Below are 23189 nucleotides of genomic sequence, written 5' to 3'. Positions count from 1 at the left end.
AAGAGAAATAAAAACCTATGTCCACAAGACTTGAACAAGTGTGTTTAGAGTAGATTTATTCATAATAGCCAGAAATGAGAAACAACTCAAATGCCCATCAACAGTTAACTGGACAAATGAATTGTGATATATCTATTCAATGGAATACCATTCACAATAATTAGGGGTAATTAACACATTCAAGAAAACAGATGAATCTCAAAAACTCTTTTTAAAAAGCCAAACACAAAAGAGTTTCTCTATATTATAACTCTATAAAATTGATTTTTTAGAACAGAAATGAAATTTTTTGAATATATATATTTATTTTCTTGACTTATACTTTTAAAAATTATTTATGTTCTAATATATATATCTTGTTATATATTCTGTTCTCTCTATCTATATATATTGGTGGGAGGTGTATATGTTTCCAATGCTTGTCAGTCTTTTTTTTTTTTTTCTGAGACGGAGTTTCGCTCTTGTTGCCCAGGCTATAGTGCAAACTTCAGTCTTTCATACAGCTGCAAGAATGATCCTGTATGATTATGTCAGTGCCCTATTTAAACCCTCCAATTTCACTCAGAATAAAAATAAAATTCTCATAATGGACTACTCATTCTGTATAATCTTGACATCATCTGCTAAGCACTGGTCTTTTTGATGTTCCAAAAACATGGTGCCTCTCTCCTTAATACGCTTGTATAAAACTCAGTTCCTATCCATTCCCACCTATCTCACTGCCTACCTAGTGGTTTTTATTCTGTTTACCACCAACATACTCTATACATTTGACTAATTTACTTTATTTATTGCCTGGGCTATCCCACTAGAATAGTAGCTCCATGAGGACAGGATTTGGGTCTGTTTTATTCACTGCTGTACTTTCAGTTCCTTGGTTATAAAATAGACTCTTGAGAAGTAATTGTGGTGTAAACAGGTTTTTACACTTTTCTGTGTATTTGATATAAATCACAGATGCCAGAGAGCTTATATAATCACTAAGTCCCTGTGTCACATGAATGCCATTACTGCATCCTATTCACATATTAATTCTTGTTTCCAGTTAAATTTAAAATCTTAAAGTTCTATTCCCCAGTACTAAAATTCCAAAACAGATTCACATTTGTCTGGATCCAATTCATTATTCTCCTCACCTTCATCGAAAAGCATCAACCACTCTCAGACTCATTGCCTGTTTAATACGTCTGAATCAGGAGTCTCCACACATGTAACACAATTCACCATAAAGCTTGTAGGTAAAGTACATTCTTGTTCTTTTTATTAATTGATTCTCTTCCTGTCCTTGTATCTGCTGCTTCTGACTCAAGTCAGACATTGATGACTGAGACAGAAGAGGATGGAGACAAACGTCCATTCAGTCTGCTACTCCAGAGCCATGTTAGTGAGACCCAGAAAAAGGTAAGAAAAAAAAAAAAAAAACAAGCATTTTCTATCTCAACATGCATGTTCAGTCTCGTGCTGTTCTTTGTAGACTAGTTTAATGTAATAAAACACAAGTTCAAACTCATTGTCATTCTGGAAAGAGTGGAGGTGGATTCTATGGAAAATCAAACCTTTCAACAAATTGAGTTACGCTAAAATAATTATTGCATTTATGTGAACAGTTTTATTATCTTGCACTGACCCATCTGTCTCCCAATTGAAAGAGTCCACATAAGTAGTGTTGGAAACAGGAAAATGTATATTCCCCAAATATCACTTAAGTTGTGTATGTTTATATGGGCAGTTATTAAAACATCATGGTCATACTCAAATGAGATGGACAGTATGTGTGTGTGTGTGTGTGTGTGTGTGTGTGTAAAACAAAAAAAGGCATCATGGGGCTATATTTATTCTGAGTTTAATTAGAAACTGGACTGGTAACAAATTACTTGAGGTCCAGTTCTCCCAGGTTTTTGGCAATTTAATTGGAACCCACCGGTAGATGATGTCCTCTGAGCCTTGCAAGCTGTGAAAATTGGACTCAAAGCCTCTCTGGCATAGCATTTGGCATGTATTAACAAAGTTCTTATTAAACTGTGGTTAAGGAGATAGGTTTCCTCTATTGCCTCTAGAGAATTTGGACACCAACCAAAATGTACCCAGATGTGTCTACGTACACATGGTATGCTTTGGCAACACTTTAATAACTCCCACTGAAACTCCATCACCAACAGCAAAATCAGCCACTTGACTTCTCTGTTGTCCAGTGACATTCTCTTTCCAATTCATAAATTAAGCATAAGCCTCAGAGGTTTGAACATAAGTCAAGGACACAATGGAAGAACTTTTGTAGATGTGGTTCTTTGAGTCTGACTTTTCTCTCCAAAAGTGGAGCAAAGACACTGAGATATTTAGCATTGCAAAGGGCTTAACCTTTAGGCAAGATTTTCAAGAATCAATGTCAGTAGTCTTCTGTTATGCACTGTACCTAATAGCATCCAATTTGTAGTTGGAGTTTTGGGATCAAATGAACTAGGTAGAGACAAACTTCTAGGTAGGATTAAGGTTATGCCTAGTGAAATTGAGACGTTGTTATTGATTATGTATGACTAATTTTACTTTGAATATTTTCCAGGTATACCAAGTGCTTCAGACTTAGTCGTCTCAATGACAGAAACAACAAAGGTGGGTGTTAAATATTGGAAAAATTGATATTGTGTTAAGAGAGATGCTGGAAACGTGATCCATTTGGTGTGAGAGGAGGCATCATGCGTTCGCTGTGACCCTTTGAATTGCTTATGTGTGAGGCCACCTCAGCCTAAGGTCAATGCAAAAAGGGTTTCCAGACCGCTTTCTGCCAAATGCTTAGCTTCAGAAAGACTTTTTCACATGCTTTCCCAAACAAAGTTTCAACCTATAACGACTGAACTTTGGGAAAAAATAAAATATTGTGTCTTCTATTCTGTTTCCTTACCTTCCATTTCACACGGCCTTTCTTCACCCAACAAAGGTTCATGCTATATTCCATATGAAAGACAAGATTTACACTAGTGCAGACTTACCTAACAGGTGGTGGTGAGAATTACATAAATCACGTTTTTATACCACTTCACATATACAAATGACTCAAATAATGGATTTCGTTACTGCCAGAAATGATCACATCTCCTACCATATGTGCTGTGCCACCCAAATCTCTTACAACACATCTCACTTTGTATCATGTATCATGTTCACTTATTTGCATAAATTTTCCATTTCTGTTGGTCTGTAAACACTTTAGAAATGTGGCCCAACTTATTTGTATAATTTGAAGATTATGATAAATGTCCGCAGGCTATGTGTAAGGTGGCGCGAGTAATAACAATTACAAAATTTATTTCAAATGACCAATGACAGCTGATAAACGTAGGCATTATTCTAAAGATGACAATGTCTCTCGTTGCTGTGTGATCCCTCCACCCTCTAAGCTTTGATCCAAAGAGGGGTAGAGCAGAAGAAAGCGTGACGGTATAGTATCAGCTGCCTCCCAGAAGGGGGTCACTGTCTTTTGTCACCCCAACACTCAAGCAAGATCCATAACCTTTCATCACCACTTTCCAGAACACGCCACTCCATGTAATACTAGAAGTGCATGGATCAGAGTTGAGGAGTAAAGAAGTCAAAAGGGCCGGGCACGGTGACTCACGCCTGTAATCCCAGCACTTTGGGATGCCGAGGCGGGCGGATCACGAGGTCAGGAGATCGAGACCATCCTGGCTAACACGGTGAAACCCTATCTCTACTCAAAATACAGAAAATTAGCCGGGCGTGGTGGCAGACCCCTGTAGTCCCAGCTACTTGGGAGGCTGAGGCAGGAGTATGATGTGAACCCGGCAGGTGGATCGCACCACTGCACTCCAGTCTGGGCGACACAGCCAGACTCCGTCTCAAAATAAAAAATAAAAAAAAAAAAAAGAAGGAGAAGTCAAAGGACATTGTCCCTACCCGTCATGGATGAACATTTCAGGCTTTCCTATCTTGATTAGGAGAACAAGAAGCTCAGTAGGCTTAAACCATTCATTCACAAACCAAACAATACCTAGGCACCATTGAATGTAATAATAAATCTTTGATTAATAAGGTTTCTGTTACTAATAAAAATCTCCTTCCATTCCACACTTCCTCCCTCTGTGCCAACCACACTGCATTTTCCAGTGTTCTCTGTACAAGCATATCATCTTCACCACTGACTGACATTTTACAGGCTGTTTTCTTTGCATGATACATCTTGCTTTTGTTTCCTGGAAATTCATCTAAATTGAAGGAAAACTTCCCCTCCTCTAGGAAGGCTTCCCGCACTAGTCTGATTTTCTCCCAGCCACATGCAGTTGGTGAAAACAGGATCTACTGTTGGCGAAGACAGGAAAGGGGAAGGAAAAACAGGACAGGAGGTGATAGGGTCTCCCTATGTTGCCTCACTCAATCTTGTCTTCTCTTAAGTGAATCTTTCCCTTGACTCACATTGCTACTCCTCCCTGCTGACTCGAACTAGTATTAAACACGCAGAATCCATCTGACACAAGGCACAGTGGAGGAGTCAGAGCCCTAGTCGTTCAGCTAGTTGATGGCAGAATAAGGACCAAGTAGAACCAGTGCTTCAATCTCCCCAATCCAGAGCTCTCTTCACTACATCCCACTGCCTCTCTCAGCAGGGAAATTCTTCCTTTGGGGAAAAAAATAAATCACCTTTCAGATTTTCAAAACGTCTGTTGGTTCCTATCAAAATGTATTCCTGTACAGGGCAAAAAAATAACTGATAATAATAATAGTGACCATAAACCAGGAGCAGCCACAGCTTAAAAAAAAACTGGTACTTTCACTTCTGTCTTTTGAGAAAGCCAGAACTTTTGACCTGCAAAGCAGTATAAGTGATAAGAAGAGATGAAAAGATTTCCTTAAAGCAGAATAAAGAGAGGAAAAATTCATTACATTGGGAGTTTTGTACCAAAAACATCAAACTAAACTTGGGTAATTGATTTTTTAAAATATACTATGTCACTACTTAACATATTTTCTTTCCCAAAATAGTTCTATAGGAGAAGAATTATTGAATGACTTTGCATATGATAATTTGATTTTATCACCAAACTAACTGTAATCTGAAAAACGTGAACAATGCAACAAATTGCAAAAACTACAACCACATGGGAAGTTTCTGCACTGAATTCTAGGTGTTTAGGAAGAAAACAAAATAAATATCCCAGTGCTTTCATATGACATGGTTTAAACCCAAAGAGAATAAAGAGGATGATTCAATGGAGATGAAAAACTGCACCAGGGTAAAAGAATTTATTTTCCTTGGCCTGACCCAGAATTGGGAAGCGAGCTTGGTCTTATTTCTTTTCCTACTCTTGGTGTATGTGACGACTCTGCTGGGAAACCTCCTCATCGTGGTTACTGTCACCTGTGAATCTCGCCTTCACGTGCCCATGTATTTTTTGCTCCGTAATTTATCTATTGCCGATATCTGCTTCTCCTCCATCACAGCGCCCAAGGTTCTGGTGGACCTTCTGTCTGAGAGAAAGACCATCTCCTTCAATGGTTGCTTCACTCAGATGTTTCTCTTCCACCTTATTGGAGGGGTGGATGTATTTTCTCTGTCAGTGATGGCACTGGATCGATATGTGGCCATCTCCAAGCCCCTGCATTATGCGACCATCATGAGTAGAGACCGTTGCATTGGGCTCATAGTGGCTGCCTGGGTGGGGGGCTTTGTCCACTCCATCGTGCAGATTTCCCTGTTGCTCCCACTCCCTTTCTGTGGACCCGATGTTCTTGACAGTTTCTACTGTGATGTCCCCCAGGTCCTCAAACTGGCCTGTACAGACATTTTTGTACTTGAGCTACTAATGATTTCCAACAATGGACTGCTCACCACACTGTGGTTTTTCCTGCTCCTGGTGTCCTACATGGTCATATTATCATTACTCAAGTCTCAGGCAGGAGAGGGCAGGAGAAAAGCCATCTCTACCTGCACCTCCCACATCACTGTGGTGACCCTGCATTTCGTGCCCTGCATCTATGTCTATGCCCGGCCCTTCACTGCCCTCCCCACAGATAAGGCCATCTCTGTCACCTTCACTATCATCTCCCCTCTGCTCAACCCCTTGATCTACACTCTGAGAAACCATGAGATGAAGTCAGCCATGAGGAGACTGAAGAGAAGACTCTGACCTTCTGATAGGAAATAGACCAGTACTTCCTTCCTTCTCACCACTTTTGAAAATGCTTGCCCAGGAAATACATTCTACTCACTAATTGATTTCTAATTATTTTTTGGTCTAATAAGAAACACATGACTTTCAAACATTCTGATTAGCAGGTCATAATAATGTAAAAAAGATTGGTTCTGTGTCACAGGAGAAAGTAGAGAGATAAAATTGTTAGCGGGAGAGGTGTATATTGTTTTTGCAATACAGCCTTGGAAAAACTAAAGGAAATGAAATCAAAATACACTCAGATATTTCCACTACAATCTTGTACTACTGCCAGAGATGGAGCTGAGACACACATTAGAAATATGATGCAGCTTGGGCATTAGGAATCTGTAAGATCTTTCATGGAGTCATCATATCCTAATTAAAGAAATCACATCCAAGTTAAGTTCCTTCTCCAATCCTATAATAGGAACCAAATAAAAATCACTGCTAGGTTTTTAAATCTAAAGCCCACCTACTGGTAGCTGAGAGCAAGTTCTTGGATCAGCACAGCTTGAGTTAGAACATGACCTCACATATTGTGACCTCTGTAACCTTGAACATAGTTCTAACTTGATCTTCCCCTGAATCCCAGGTCTGCTGGCCCCCACTCCAGGACATTCCCTCAGTAGCCTGTGCTTGGCTGTAGCGCAGAACTTGGAACCTTGTTTCAATTCCCTGTTCTCTTTCTCCCAATCTCCCCCAGTAGGATTATGCTTTATTTATTGTCATATCCCCAACACCTGGCACAAGTATAATATAATAAACACTACTGAAAATTACTGAATTAAAACATTCAGTGAAGGACTATCACCTCTCACTCATTTTTGGTATTCAAATCATTGGAAGGTATTGTTAAGAAAATAATTCATTTTTACTCTCTGAAGACATGACTTCCTAAAAAGGACTGAAATCTTGGAAGCCGCTTCAGACTGTACATACTTATTCAAAAAGCTGGAATAATAAAACGGAAAACATTATGCAATATATCAAGTTGGTTTTTATTTGTTTATTTAATGTGCTATTACAGCTGCTGGGAGTTATTCTTTTGTTTTTTTCTTTCACCCATTTCTGAAGGTAGATCCTAGATATCTTAAAATTGTTGAAATAGCAAAATTTGTGTGTCTGTATACAAATCTCAGTTCACAAATCAGATATGCAAAGGCCCTGAGATGGGGATGTATACACAAGGTCCAAGAAACAGCAAGGAGGCCCTTGGGACTAAGTGAGAAGAAGCAAGTAAGAGAGAGGAAGTGCCTGTAATTGAGTTCAGAGAGATGGTAGGGTCATTGGGCCAGGTCATCGCAACTTTGTGGACTGCTGCAAAGCGTTTAGCTTTCACATTAAGATGTGACACATCTGGAGGTCTTTGAGGAGCAGAAGAGGGGTAAGGACAAAAACCGGGGAGCAATTCAGAGCCTACTACAATAGCCCCATGAGAGAAAGAATGGAGACATGACTTAGAATGGTAATGGTGGTCATGGTGAGAAGTTTGAAAAAATTTGAAGGTCAAGTTGGCACGATTTGCAGATGAACCCAACATGGGTTTCCTGACTACTACGTATCCCATGAGAACTCCATCATCCAATTTGGTCATCCAACTCCATCATCCAATTTGGCCATTGAATGATCCCTTCAGATCCAATATCTCCTTTCAGTACTTATGTGTCACACTTCAGACTCATCCTGCATGCATGGGATTGCAAGAATAGAAACTTATTTCCCAGCAGAAGCCAAAGGTTAACCTCTTTTAGTCCCATTGTAGGAGTCAATATAGCTGTGGAATCTTCTTACGGACTCATGCTTCCCAGAAAGCATCCAGGTAATCAAAGCTGGGAAAATAAATTAATTAAAATTAAATTAACTTTTTATGTTCATAAATAAATGCTGTACCTGGAAATAATCAATAAGGTAGAAAGTCAGGTTTTTGTTTTGTTTTCTTTGGTTGGTACCATGTATTGTGTTCCTTATTTATATTTTCAAATCACTTAATATTATTTTTTAACAAAGGCAGCAGTATTTCTTGGAGAAATGACTGATTTTAGGACTGGGGCAGGGAATATACAATATAAGCCTGGAGCATCTTTTAGCACCAAAAAACAAGGAAGTGTTTAAAAAGCAAAACAGTGGAAGTATGTCAAACGGGCACAGGAGTCAACTGAAAGAACTTCCCATAGCCAAAGTTCGAACAACAAAATACATAAAGTAGTCATGGATTATGTTCCAAAGTATAAAATAAATATCCATGAACCCAATCATAAATAAATGATTAAATAAATAAATAAATGAAGGATAATAGACAAGTCTTGCATGCAGAACAATTCCAAATAATGTATGTAGATTCTCTGCCCTCAAGGACATGGAGCATGATTCCAATTCTTTTTCTTTTTTTTTTTTTAATTGAGACATGGTCTCACTCTGTTGCCCAGGCTGGAGGGCGGTGGTGCGTCTCGGCTTACTGCAGCCTCAACCTCCTAGGCTCAGGCGAACCTCCCACCTCAGCCCCACAAGTAGCTGGGACTATATGCAGGTACCACCATGCCCAGTTAATTGTTGTATTTTTAGTAGAGACAGGGTTTCACCATGTTTCCCAGACAGGTCTCAAACTCCTGGGCTCAAGCAATCTCCTGCCTTAGCCTCCCAAATTGCTGGAACTACAGGCACAAGCCACCACACCCAGCCCCAACTCTCTAAGTGTGAGTTATAAGTGGTTATCTCCTCTCTCCAAAAAAGTACAGTTTTTTTAAATCCTGGAGAAACCTGACAGACTACCTCAGCCAGGTGTTCAAAGTTAACATCATCAGTGACCAATCATGTTAATGGCACGTACCCTAATATGGTTTGACTATGTCCTCGCCCAAATCTCATCTTGAATTGTAGCTCCCATAATTCCCATGTGTTGTAGGAGGGATTTGGTGGGAGATAATTGAATCATAAGGGTGGTTTCCCCCGTACTGTTCTCATGGTAGTGAGTAAGTCTCACGAGATCATATGGTTTTATAAAGGGTTTCCCCTCTTTCTTGGTTCTCATTCTCTCTTCCCTGCCACCATGCAAGACATGACTTACTCCTCCTTGCCTTCTGCCATGATTGTGAGGTTTCCCCAGCCATGTGGAACTGTGAGTCAATTAAACCGCCTTCCTTTATAAGTACCCAGTCTCTGGTATGTCTTTATCAGCAGTGCAAAAACAGACTAAGACATACCCTTTGATATGATGTGATGAGAGTGGCATTTGGCCTCTGTGTTCTTTCTCCCAGATATCTGCAACCCCTGTCTAACCATGAGAAAATCATCAGGACCAGCCAAATTGAAGAACGTTGTATAACAGCAGTCCCCAACCTTTTTGGCATTATGGGCTGGTGTCACAGAGGATAATTTTTCCACAAATGAAGGTGGTGGGGATGGTTTTGGGATGTTTCATGTGCATTACATATATCGTGCACTTTATTACTATTACATGTAATATATAATGAAATAATTATACAACTCACCATAATGTAGAATCACTGGTAGCCCAGGGCTTGTTTTCCTGCAACCAGATGGTCCCATCTGGGGTGATGGGAGACAGTGACAGATCATCAGGCATTAGAGTCATAAGGAGCATGCAACCTAGATCCCTCGCACGCAGAGTTCATAGTAGTGTTCCCACTCCTGTAAGAATCTAATGTCCCCACTGATCTGACAGGAGGTGGAGCTCAGGCGGTAATGCCAGCAATGAGGAGCGGCTGTAAATACAAAGGATGCTTCTCTCACTTGCTTGCCCCCCACTCACCTCCTGCTGTGTGGCCTGGTTTCTAACAGGCCAAGAGCTGGTAACAGTTCATGGCCTGGTGGTTGGGGACCCCTGTTCTGTACAATACTTGACAAGGACTCTTCAGTACTGTCAAGGTCATCAAAAACAAGGGAAACAATGGGAGCAATTATGGCCAATATTCCATTTTCAGAAGCTTAAAGCTGTAGATCTTAAAGATGGTCAAACAATGAAGCTAGCTATTGAATAGAATCACATTTCTCACTGTGTGGCCATCTTGGTGTCTCGTTTCATTTGACTTTATTTTTCTTAGTATAGACAGTCAACCATGCTACTGTGTCTTGTGTCTGCTTCAACTTCTTCTCAAACTGGGGATTCCCAGTCAGTAAAGTAAGTGTTGAGATCTGGAGAAGGGATGAGCCTTCCCCAAAACTTGCATGCCCCTGTGCTGTTTGTTACTAAAGGTTCCCCTTCCAGTTCTCTTTGTGTAAGTTGTTAGACTTGGATATAGAATAGAATGGAAGACCAGGCAGTGAGTCCAGTCCCCTCGTCAGCTCCAAGTTTCTCTGCACCATGGGCACTCATGGAAGGGTGCCCTCTGATCACCAAGAACAGCACTTTTTGGACTTTCTCAGGAATACAGTTGACATATTTCAACACAACCTTTCTTCCTTTTGGAGCCAGAAGATAAAGGGAATTCACTCTTTCAGTTGCCTCTGGAAAATTTTAGGCTCTAGACAAAATGTGTGTTCCTAAGTATATGTGTCTGAGTGACTTCTTAATTACACCTGCTGAAACAACCTCACTGTCAGCAGAATTTTTCCACAACTACATCCAACTGTAATCCCTCAGATAATTCTCACGCTAGTTCTGGGATTAAGGAACTGGTAAATATCATGGGAACACTGTGAATCAGTGTGAAAGAGCCAAGACAATATTATTCCCTAAGTCCTTTCCACATTAAGATAGAAGAGATGCCATTGAAATAACTGGCCTTCAGTGGGGTGTTGAGCAGAATTTTCTGAAGTTGGATGATTCCTGAGGTTCATGTGAACATTATTTAAGATGTTGGAATTCTTGGAAGAAGGTTGCAGATTTTAGGTAAAAAAATAAACGTCTGCATGTGTGCGTGTGCCTGGGGTGTCTGGGTGTTTATGCATAGAGTGAGAAATAAGAATAAGAAAAATTAAAATCTAGGTGTAATCATTAAGATTCACAAATACACTATGACTCAAAATAATGTAATATGTATACAAGATGCTGCATTCCGGGGAGAACCTTCCTTTAGTAACAGACAGCACAAGTTAGAAATGCTAACAAAGAGTACATTCTGGAATGAGAGACAGAGTTGAGGTCAGCTTGGAATTGGGGAAAAGGCAGCTTTTGCTCTCTGCGACCTCTTGAATGATACGGACAAGACATTTTTCTCAGTCTTGTTTTCTCTAGACAGATCTTCTCAGGCTGAAATCAACAGAGGTAATTCTTAACCTGAACTTCAACCTGCAGTAATAAATGAAATATTTCAAACGCTCACAAAAGTTGAGAGACTCAGACAATAAACACCTGTCTACCCCTCTTTAGATCTAACACAAAAATAAGAAGTTTATAGTGTAGATGACAGGGGAAAACTTCCCCTTCATCCTCTGAAAGTTCACTGAAAATCAGCTGACAAAAGGCAGACAATTCGCAGAAAAGGAATACAAATTTATTTGATCATAGTTTTACATGACATGGGAGCCTTCCGAATGAAGACCCAAAGATACAAGGAAAAGGTTCATTTTTGTGTTTAGGTTCAACAAAGTATGGACAGCCATGTAGAAATACGATTGGACAAAAAAGGTATGGTTGCTTGCTTTGGCAGCACATATACTAAAATTGGAACAATACAGAGGAGATTAGCAGGCCCCTTTACCAGGATGGCACGCAAATTAGTGAAGTGCTCCATAAAAATAAAAATTTAAAATTAAAAAAAAAAATGGTATGATCTCATGCTAACGGACAATGGGGAAACCCAGCAAGGCCTGTCTGTTTAGATCGTATTTGGCCTCTCTGTGCAGCAATTCCTTCCTCCTGGGTATGAGGAAGTGCTCTGTCTCTCTCTCTCTCTCTCTCTCTCTCTCTTTCTCTCTCTCTTTCTCTCTCTCTCTCTCTCTCTCTCTCTCTCTTCTGGAATGGAGTTCCTATGACCTGCAATCAAACAAAGTAGACCTGAGAATTTATTTATGGCCGACTCTTACACAGAAAGGTGGAGTCATGGGGAAGTTAGAGTAATATGTTTAGGTTTTATGGCTGGCTTTGGAGAAAGAGGGTTCTGGTTTCCATGACCCGCCTTAGGGAAGAGGTATTGGAGTTTCTACAGCTAACCTTGGGGAAGAATGAAGGACCAGCCACCCGACACAGGAAGGCAGGAGGAGGTCAGAGAAAAACTTTTACTTCTGAAGCTACTTCTGAGGCCTTCATTATGGGGTATTGTTTTCTGAGAGCTTACAATAGCAATGATTTTCTTTTCTCTGTCTTTCCATGCTGTCAAGTTTGCACCCTTTCTTTCCAGCCAAACTTCCCACTCATTAGCAACTTTCATACATTTAAATAGTCTCCTAAGGCCAGAAGGTCCTTTCTCCCTATTCCTATATGTCCGAAACATAAATGCCACTTTCTCCTTACAGTTTCACTGAGCCTCTTATTTGGAAATCATCCTCTTCTCACACTCAGCTCTTCATCTGTCCTTAGATGGCCCCCATCACTCCCATGTAACTATCAGATTTCAATGCTTCCCACTCACTGCATTTAGATTTTATTCCTTTCTCTCAAATAACCTAGAATTCTTCCCATACTCCATCAATATTTGCTAAATAATTGGATAGATTAAAAGTAGCAGAAGGGTGAAGCAGAAGCTGGGGGATGTTGTCTTTAAATTACCAAAGGCAGTTCATGAACATGAGACCTATTTCTTTTTGACCAATAGGCCCGGCCTGGGGTCTGGGATATGGTTTACCTTCCACCCATGTGTGTGTAAACAATGTGCTGTTTACATGGGGGTTCCTTTGCAGAGTTTAATAACTAAATTGGTTTTCCTCACATTTCTAGTAACTATACTGAGTTGGTGTTCCTAGCGACCATTTCCTCTCTCTTTAAGCTAATCAGGATTGATAGCTACCATTTAGTTCAATGCACTCCATTTACTGATGAGGCTCCACTGTTAGAGTTACCCGGCGTAGCACTAATCATGACAGATAACCAGCCCGTATGCTGAGAAGCTTACACATGCTAATTCTCCAACCCTCATAACTTCCCTGTGAGGTGAGTAATATTATTATCCCCATTCCACAGATGAAAAAGTAGAGGCTCAATAAGGTTATGCACTTGCTCAAATTGCACAGTGGCAAAGCCAGGACTTGAACCCAGACGAGCCTTGATCCCAGAGCCCTTGCACTGAACAGTTTCTCTGGTCTGCTAATAAGATGTCAGAGAAGAAGCCAAACCAAGCAAGTGCTCTTTTTACTGTCATACACTGTCACCACTCTCTGGGTCACTGGAAGGCAAATACCTCCTAATTCCTTCGAAACAGCAAATGTTCTGATGAAGTGGTTGAGGATACACGTTTGGGAAACATGCAGCTCCTCCAAAAGAATGTCCATAAATATATTGGAAATATATTTATTAAAGAAGCCGTGTGTGGGAATTATTAACCTGGAGTTTTCTTTAAGGTAGCATACATATAATTACACTTAATACAGATTAGGCAATGCTCTAAGTACTGATGCTCTACATAGATTAATTTATTTAACCCTCACAAAAGTCCTATGAAGGAGATGCTATTGTCTCCAAATTACTGATACAGAGAATGAGGTCAAGGGATGAAGCAATTTGCTCGTGTTAGCACAACCAGTAAGTGCTCAGTTGGGATTTGAACAGGCTGTGTGGTCCCAGAGTCTAGCAGGCATCTACCTCGAAGGTAAAATACTTCTTGGCAGCTTGCTTTTGGATTTACCTATTAAATAGATTTTGGACAAAATTGCATAGAGAGGAAAGAAAACTTGAAGACAAAGTGAGCTAAGTGAGAAGAAATATCTTCATTTAAATTGGAGAACACACCCAAAGAATGGGAAGACAGGGACTTTTGCCCTTCATTTGTTTCTAATTATGGAAAGAAAAAGGAGGTAAACTAGGAAGAAAGAAAATAAGGCCCATTTCAAAGATATACCAAAAAAAAAAAAGAAAAGAAAGAAGAAAGGAATTCAAAAGCAACACAGTTATAAGGTAAGTGTATGTGTAACAGCTTTTTAAAAAACTGCCAGCCAGGCGCGGTGGCTCTCGCCTGTAATCCCAGCACTTTGGGAGGTCAAGGTGGGTGGACGACCTGAGGTCAGGAGTTCAAGACCAGCCTGGCCAACATGGTGAAACCCTGCCTTTACTAAAAATACAAAAATTAGCTGGGCGTGGTGCTGCGTGCCTGTAATCCCAGCTACTCGGGAAGTTGAGGTGGGAGAATCACTTGAACCCGGGAGGCAGAGGTTGCAGTGAGCCAAGATCGTGCTACTGCACTCCAGCCTGGGCGACAGAGCAAGACTCCATCTCAAAAAAAACAAAAAAAAAACAACAAAAAAAAAAAACTGCCAAACTATTTTCAAAAGTGATTGTACCCTTTTACCTTCCCACTGGAGTTCCATTCCTCTACATCTTTGTCCACTCTTGATATAACAATCTTTTTCATTCTAGTGACTCTACTGTATACTATTTTTAAATTACACTGTAGTTTTAATTTATATTTTCTCAGTGATAAATGATGTTGAGCCTTTTCATGTGCTTATTTGCTATCTCTGTGTCTTCTTGCTGAAGTGTCTGTTCAAATAATTTGTCCTTTTTTCTCTTCTGTTTTTTTAACTTCTTTTAGTGACTTCACTTTGTTAAAATAATTTGTCCTTGTTGCTTAATTGGGTTGTTTGTTCTCTTACTATTGAATGTTAAGAGTTACAGCCATTCCACTCCTAGCTAGTTACGCAAGAGAACTGAAAACATAAGTCCACACAAAGACCCAAATGTGAATGTTCATAGCAGCTTTATGGGTAATATTCAAAAGCCACAAATAACCCAAATGTTCACCTACAAGTAAACAGATAAGCAAACTGTGGTATATTCATACAGTAGAAAGGAACAAAATATCAGTACACACAAAACAATGGATGAATTTCATGGTTGAAAGAAGGCAGACAAGATGAAAATACACATAGAATTTCACTTATAGAATATTGCAGAAAATACAAACTAATATATAATGACAGAAAGCAGATCAGTGGTTGCCTAAAGAAGGAAGGGTAAATGGGACAGGTTACAAAGGGGCACAGGGACATTTTCTGGGTGATAGGTATATTCACTCTCTTAACTATAGAGATGGTGTCACAGGTATATACTATGTCAAAACTTATCAGCCAAGTGCAGTGGCTCACGCCTGTAATCTCAGCACTTTGGGAGGCCGAGGTGGGCGGATCACAAGGTCAGGAGTTTGAGACCAGCCGGGCCGATATGGTGAAACCCCATCTTTACTAAAAATACAAAAATTAGCCAGGTGTGGTGGCGGGCGCCTTTAATCCCAGCTACTCGGGAGGCTGAGGCGGGAGAATCGCTTGAACCCGGGAGTCAGAGGTTGCAGTGAGCCGAGATCACGCCACTGCACTCCAGCCTGGGAGACAGAGTAAGACTCTGTCTCAAAAAAAAAAAAAAAAATTATCAAAGTGTGAATTCAAATATGTGCAGTCTATGGTATGGCAATGATAGCTGAACAAAAATTATTTTTTAAGAAAGAAATTGAAACAACAGAAGAGAAGCTCTGAGCAATATTTTTATTTCCATAGCTAAGGAGCTATTTACCACCCAGGGGTTTCAGTACCTAAAGTAGATTAAAGTAGAGAAAGAAACAAAGAAGTCCCCTTAAAGAAGAGTAGAGCAATAGAGATGAATTTTATGGCTTAAACATTTTCTAATTTTTCACAAAAATAAGTTTGTGATTTAAGAAGACAGGGGTGCTGCTTCCGTACAATTCAATCCAGTAGGGGGCCATTTTGCAGACAGGGGTTCTTAGAACCATTTAAATGGAGCATCCAGTCTCGGAAAAAAACAACAAAATCCTCAGCCCTGTGAAACTCAAGGTGTTCTAGTCACACCAAGTAAGCACTGCCTTACTCACACAACAAACTAATCCCATTTTTATATTTCCCATGCCACAAGTCTCTTTCTAAATAGTTAACATCCCCCTCTGTTTATCTTGAATAATGTTCTAAGTATCTTGAATAACTGGAACATTATTTTACACATTTTATGCATTTTTTAAAATTGTAATTTACATAAGTGTATGCATGATTGTGTAATAAAATGTCATTTTACATGCGTTGGCAATAAACTTGAAATTGTATTTCATGTGGTGGTAATATCTCACAAGTTTTCAAGCCAAATACTTGAATCTGTTAAGAGAGAGTAAACACTTTCTGAAATAACATTATTTTTTCCAAGATATTCAGGAAAGAGAAAACATGATTCAATGGAGTTGGGAAATGTCACCAGAGTAAAAGAATTTATATTTCTGGGACTTACTCAATCCCAAGACCTGAGCTTGGTCTTGTTTCTTTTTTTATGTCTTGTGTACACGACGACTTTGCTGGGAAACCTCCTCATCATGGTCACTGTGACTTGTGAGTCTCGCCTTCACACCCCCATGTACTTCCTGCTCTGCAATCTAGCCATCCTTGACATCTGCTTCTCCTCCATAACTGCTCCTAAAGTCTTGCTGGACCTTCTGTCAAAGAAAAAGACCATATCCTATACAAGCTGCATGACACAGATATTTCTCTTCCACCTCCTTGGTGGGGCAGACATTTTTTCTCTCTCTGTGATGGCGTTTGACCGCTACATGGCCATCTCCAAGCCCTTGCACTATGTGACCATCATGAGTAGGGGTCGATGCACTGCCCTCATCTCTGCCTCCTGGGTTGGGGGCTTTGTCCACTCCATCGTGCAGATCTCCCTGTTGCTGCCCCTCCCTTTCTGTGGACCCAATGTTCTTGACACTTTCTACTGTGATGTCCCCCAGGTCCTCAAACTCGCTTGCACTGACACTTTTGTTCTTGAGCTCCTGATGATTTCCAACAATGGCCTGGTCACTACCTTGTGGTTTACCTTCCTGCTTGTGTCCTACACCGTCATCCTAATGATGCTGAGGTCTCAGGCAGGAAAGGGCAGGAGGAAAGCCATCTCCACTTGCACCTCCCACATCACTGTGGTGACCCTCCATTTCGTGCCCTGCATCTATGTCTATGCCCGGCCCTTCACTGTCCTCCCCACAGATAAGGCCGTCTCTATCACCTTCACTGTCATCTCCCCTCTGCTGAATCCTTTGATCTACACTCTGAGGAACCAGGAAATGATGTCAGCCGTGAAAAGACTGAAGAGAAGACTCGTGCCTTCTGAAAGGGAATAGAAAACAAATTCAGGCCAGGTGCGGTAGCTCACACCTATAATCCCAACACTTTGGGAGGCCAAGGCAGGTAGATCGTGAGGTCAAGAGATCGAGACCATCCTGGCCAACATGGTGAAACCCCATCTCTACTAAAAATACAAAAATTAGCTGGGCATGGTGGTGTGCGCCTGTAGTCCCAGCTACACAGGAGGCTGAGGCAGGAGAATTACTTGAACCCGGGAGGCAGAGGTTGCAGTGAGCCGAGATCACGCCACTGCAACACAGCGAGACTCCATCTTGAAGAAAAGAAAAGAAAAGACAACAAATTCAGCTCTTCATCATCAAGGACACCTTATATTATTTTTCCCATGAATTCACATTTACATACACAGATACACTGTCGGTAAACCAACTATACTGACTACGAACAATTTGTCTTCCTATTTAAGTTAGTAGATAACTGATAACCCAAGCTTCTGTGCAGCATGAAGTAACTAGTGTTATAAGAGTGAACTGACTGTTATTTTTCCAAAGACCAAGTAACCGTATGTCAATCAAGACAGCTATATGGCAGGCAGATAAGATGATTAAGTCCAACATTTTTTTCAGAAGATAAGGAAATAAAAGCCCAGAGAGATAAAGTGATGTATTCAAGGTCTTATATTAAGTTAATTACAGAGACATCTTCAGATGCCCAACCCATTGTTCTTCCACCACATGAATGTAATGTATTACATTGTTGGACTTGTCTATACCAAACTATAACCCTGTTCCAGAAGGATCTCATGATCAACGCCTCTGGTGTACATATACGTGGGTATGTATGGCCTACTGGAGTTTGAGAAATTGGCCTCTCCTGAGTTAAATTAAAGTGGGCTCATGAGCTACTGAGAACTTCATAGGTACATAACGGTTATCCTCCTGGATTCCTATCAAGATTGATGAGGCTTGGGAAGATTTCTCATCATGGCCTAAAGGTATGTATCTTAATGCAGAACTAGACATGCCAGACATTCTCCTGATGAGTTTGGATAAAGGCAAGACTTCAGGAACCACACACATGAAGCAATCTAGCTCTACCATCAAAGGACTGATTTTCCAGTTGTAGCCTTACAAGGGTCAGTTTTGACTTGGCCTTGCCATTGAGAATTCACATTTCTTTTCACTGGAAAGAGACAGGATGGGAGAGTTAGAGAAGGGAAAACTCTACCCGGTCTATTTTTTCAAACTTCTAGTGTTCGTGAAGTGGCAGTATAGGTATAGGCTAGTGAGAGACAGCAGTAAAGCATGGTGGATGAAAGTTCTAGTTTCAGAATCATACAGACCCAGGTATGAATCCTATTTCTGCCATTCACCAGCTGTGTGATCCTGAGCAAGTTATTTCATCTCTCTCTCCAAAGGTCATAGTTCACCTACACAAAGATTCCCATTATAATATCCACCTCATGAGGTTGTGTAAAGGACAAAATGAGATGGTATACATGAAACATATGAAACCTGGCAGAGAATAAATGTGCAATGAAAGATAAATGTTATTATTAATATTACCTTTATTGGTTTGCCTAACACACCTTCTGTTTCCCATTGGCCTGTCACACCCTTCCCCCATATGACCCATACTCCTCATTTTTAGATAAAACTGGTTGAGTAGAAAACATGAAAATGTATATTGAGCTCAAAACATCTATCATGTTAAAATGTCTAGCTATTATTAAAACATGTCAGTAGGTTTGCTTGTTATTTATGAGGCTTAAAGAGTCACCCTGGGCGGGTGCAGTGGCTCATGCCAATAATCCCAGCACTTTGGGAGACCGAGGCAGGTGGATCACCTGAGGTCGGGAGTTCAAGACCAGCCTGCCCAACATGGTGAAATCCTATCTCTACTAAAAACACACACACAAAAAATAGCCGGGCATGGTGGTAGGCACCTGTAATCCCAGCTACTCAGGAGGCTGAAGCGGGAGAATCATTTGAACCTGGGAGGCGGAGGTTGCAGTAAGCCAAGATTGTGCCACTGCACTCCAGCCTGGGCAACAGTGTGAGACTCTGTCTCAAGAAAAAAAGAAGAAAAAAAAAAGTCACACTTAAGCTAATGAGAGAAACAGTACAGGAGAATTTAATATCAAAAGAAAATAATGGGTCAAAAATAAACCCTGGCTTTCAGAGTAGCCAAGAGGACAGGCCCCATGGGATGGAACAGAGAGCCCAAGGAGAGTAAATTAGCCAAAGGATAACGAATGTTGAAGGATAGTGAATGTTGAAGACAAACTTTACCTAAGTCTCTCATTGGATCCTGCCTGGCCCTATAAGCATTCATGAACTAACTGACTCAAATGTTTGCCACTTCCTGTCACCTGATCAACAAAATCTAACTTCTTACAATATTAACTTACTTCTGCAAGCAAACAGATTCTAATAAAAAGTCACACTTGCCAAATCAATTCATAGGGTCCTGCTATGTTTGCCCAAGTAGGTTTGGTCTCAAGAGTCCCTAGGCTTTTCTTTATGAAATCGCCTATGAAAAAATACACACTACAAGCCACTTAATAGCCCATTTCATGCCAATCTGTCCTTTGCCCTTTTCTTTTCTTCCTAACTCTTGTGACTCACTCAGATCAATTTTTTATCTCTATATCAGAATCAGATGACACCACAGATCTGTAGGGCCTGACTCAGAAGCAGAATCCCAAGAGATCAAGAACCCAGGAACTCTTGGCATATCATTGCCAAGAGTTGACTTCCTCATGACCGTGTCTAAACATGCAACATAACCTGATTCAATAAGTCAGGACAGAAAAAGCAATTGCATCTGATCACACAAACAAGTATCTACAGTGACATAAAATCACAAGTTGTGTAGCATTTTTCCCATTTAAACTAGTTTTTACTAGTTTTTGTTTGTTTGTTTTGTTGTTCGTTTTTTGAGATGGAGTCTCGCTCTGTCACCTAAGCTGGAGACAGTGGTGTGATCCCAGCTCACTGCAGGCTTCATGTCTTGGGTTCCAACAATTCTCCTGTCTCAGCCTCCTAGGTAGCTGGGATTACGGACGCCCACCACCACACTCGGCTAATTTTTGTATTTTTAATAGAGATGGGGTTTCACCATGTTGGCCAGGCTAGCCTCAAACTCCTGACCTTAGGTGATCTGCCCACCTCAGCCTCCCAAAGTGTTAGGATTACAGGCGTGAGTCACCACACTCGGCCTAGTTTTTACTTTTTTATTTTGTTTTGTTTTGTTTTTGAGATGGAGTCTTGCTCTGTCACCTAGACTGGAGTGCAGTGGTGTGATCTTGGCTCACTGCAACCTCTGCCTCCTGGGTTCAAGCAATTCTCCTGCCTCAGCATCCCAAGCAGCTGTCATAGATAAATAAAAATTATATATATTGACAGTGCACAGTACAATGTGATGTTTTATTATACATATACATTGTGAAATGATTGTTGTATGCTTTCATGCTTTCACTATTTTTTAAGCTCTGCTGCTAAGAACTGTAGAAAAGTCAACTGACTCTGGAGACACACGTGGTTTTCAAACTGCTCTTTTGTATATGCGCTCCCCAAATCAAACGTTTTCATAATGAATATCTCTGGGTAAGTGTGAAAAAATAACGTAAAATAATTATGAAGTAACTGAGTTGATGAATATCAAGAGCTGCCCCTAGATGTGAAGTGAGCTATACATTTCAGAGATGTAGGTTGAAATAACTGTAGGGGCTGACAGGGCACAGTGGCTCATGCCTGTAATCTCAGCCCTTTGGGAGGCCAAAGCAGGAGGATCATTTGAGGCCAAGAGTTCAAGACCAGCCTGGCCAACATGGTGAAATCGCATCTCTACTAAAAATACAAAAATTAACTGGGCATAGTGGCTCGTGCCTGTAATCCCAGCTACTTGGGAGGCTGAGACAGGAGGATCACTTGAACCCAGGAGGCAGAGATTGCAGTGAGTTGGGATCATGCCACAGTACAACTCCAGCCTGGACAACAGAGTGAGACACTGTATTAAAAAAAAAAAAAAAAAAAAAAACTGTCCTGGGACAACGTACATGTTGCTTTAAACAGAAAATATGGCCGGGCGCTATGGCTCAAGCTCGTAATCCCAGCACTTTGGGAGGCAAAGGCAGTTGCAGCACCTGAGGTCAGGAACAGCCTGACCAACATGGTGAAGCCCCATTTCTACTAAAAATACAAAGCTGGCCGGGTGTGGTGGCAGGTGTCTGTAATCCCAGCCACTTGGGAGGCTGAGGCAGGAGAATCACTTGAACCTGGGAGGCAGAGGTTGCAGTGAGCCAAGATCACACCACTGAACTCCAGCCTGGGCAACAAGAGCAAAACTGCATCTCAGAAACTAAATTAATTAATTAATTAAATAGAAAATGCTTACATAAATCTACACAGTCTCTGAGAGCTACTCTGACAGTAGCCACAGAGTTTTGAATTTTTCATCGCTACTCTTTTATTTATTGAAGTTTCATTTCCTAGCTGATTGCAGGCAAAGTGACTTTGGTCAAGAGGAAGACTGCACAGTCACTGGTGTGGTTTAACAAAACACTTTCTTCCTGGGCCAATGGGAAAATGCACCGTCTCATGTGTTTCCTCTAGAGGAAAGGGTATGTCCTGAGTGCACTGGGGCGTCTGCATGTATGTATGAGAGGGAACAGAGAAAAAATGAGAAAGAGGGAGAGAGAACAAAAGAGAGAGAGCACTTGGTGACACTTTAATGACTCCCACAGGAACTCCTGAGTTGTATTGTAGTGTATTGTGTTGGCCACTGAGCTTCCACATTCCTGCCTAACAATATTCCCTTTGCTAATTCCTATCTTGGGCTTGTCGCTGAGAGACTAATACAGGTGGCCAAAATGTAATAAGGCAGAAAAGAGTCAGAATACTGTAATTACCTGAGGTTGCCTTTTCCCATCTGTGGAAAGAAGATAACGAAATCACTCACCTTGAGGTAGGCTTTACATTAAACAGAGAATTTCCCCAGTATCTATTTCTTCTAAAAGGCAGCTGGAGCATCATAAGAGGATCAATTTCCCACTTGAAGAATAAACCAGCAGTTAGTATTAGTGCCTATGAACTTCTGAAACTGAAAAGCTGTTCATGCTGAATTTTGAGAAATGCTGCAAATGTGTAGAATGTTCCTATAGAAGCCAAGACTCTTAAGAAGCAAAGAAAAGAGGTCGTTTTTCACTATTAGAAAGAGGGAAAGTATGGCTTGCAAAATATAGGAAGATGGTCAGTTGGCTTCAGGAAATGTGGTTGTATTTTACTTGTTGGGATATTGAGGTTCAAAGTTCATTAAAGGTATTTGAGAAGGTGCTGACATCACCAGCTCTCAGGAGGATGACTGAATCGGAAAAACAGCTTTTAAAGGCAGTAATTCCTGAGTTTAGTAGATGCAGTTTTGCCTCTTGACTGGGAATGAAATTTTGGAGGCTTTGAGTAAGATGTTTTCATGACTGGATTATCTGTGCCTTAATGTGCCACTGAATATGAATGCTTCTAATAAAAGTTTCAGGGATTCAATCAAGAATAAAGGATTTTCAAAATTGGAAAAGAGAAAACCATGACATGTGGGGCATCCTAGAAAGTCAACTTAATATAGAGAATGAGGAGGAATTTGCTCAGTGGGATGCTGGGGTATGGGGGGGATCCCTCAGTTTGCAGACTTTGTCCAAGATACTTGATAAGCTTGTTTCCAAAGAAGGGCCCCCTTTGAGGTGATTTTTAAGAAATCCTCAGTATCTTTATTGTGACCTTGCAAAAACACATGAAACTGTATTTTTATTCATTTCCCTATCCGCTCTTTTTTTTTTTTTTTTTT

The 23189-nt window shown here is 40.6% G+C and overlaps 2 protein-coding genes across 2 annotated transcripts; both read left to right on the top strand.

The window, feature by feature from the left end:
• Window positions 1-5222: 5222 nt before the first annotated feature.
• On the top strand, window positions 5223-6140 carry LOC105530740 (olfactory receptor 4D10). Its single transcript, XM_011968406.1, has one exon. It carries the CDS (start codon window positions 5223-5225, stop codon window positions 6138-6140), a length of 918 nt encoding a protein of 305 aa, XP_011823796.1.
• A 10310-nt stretch (window positions 6141-16450) lies between these two features.
• LOC105530739 (olfactory receptor 4D11) lies at window positions 16451-17386 on the top strand. The gene has a single exon (XM_011968405.1). The coding sequence runs from the start codon at window positions 16451-16453 to the stop codon at window positions 17384-17386; it is 936 nt and encodes a 311-aa protein (XP_011823795.1).
• The last annotated feature ends 5803 nt before the right edge of the window (window positions 17387-23189 follow it).

Source organism: Mandrillus leucophaeus, unplaced genomic scaffold, assembly GCF_000951045.1.
Source record: "Mandrillus leucophaeus isolate KB7577 unplaced genomic scaffold, Mleu.le_1.0 Scaffold842, whole genome shotgun sequence".
Lineage (NCBI taxonomy): Eukaryota > Metazoa > Chordata > Mammalia > Primates > Cercopithecidae > Mandrillus > Mandrillus leucophaeus.
This window is presented reverse-complemented; position numbering and strand designations above follow the sequence as displayed.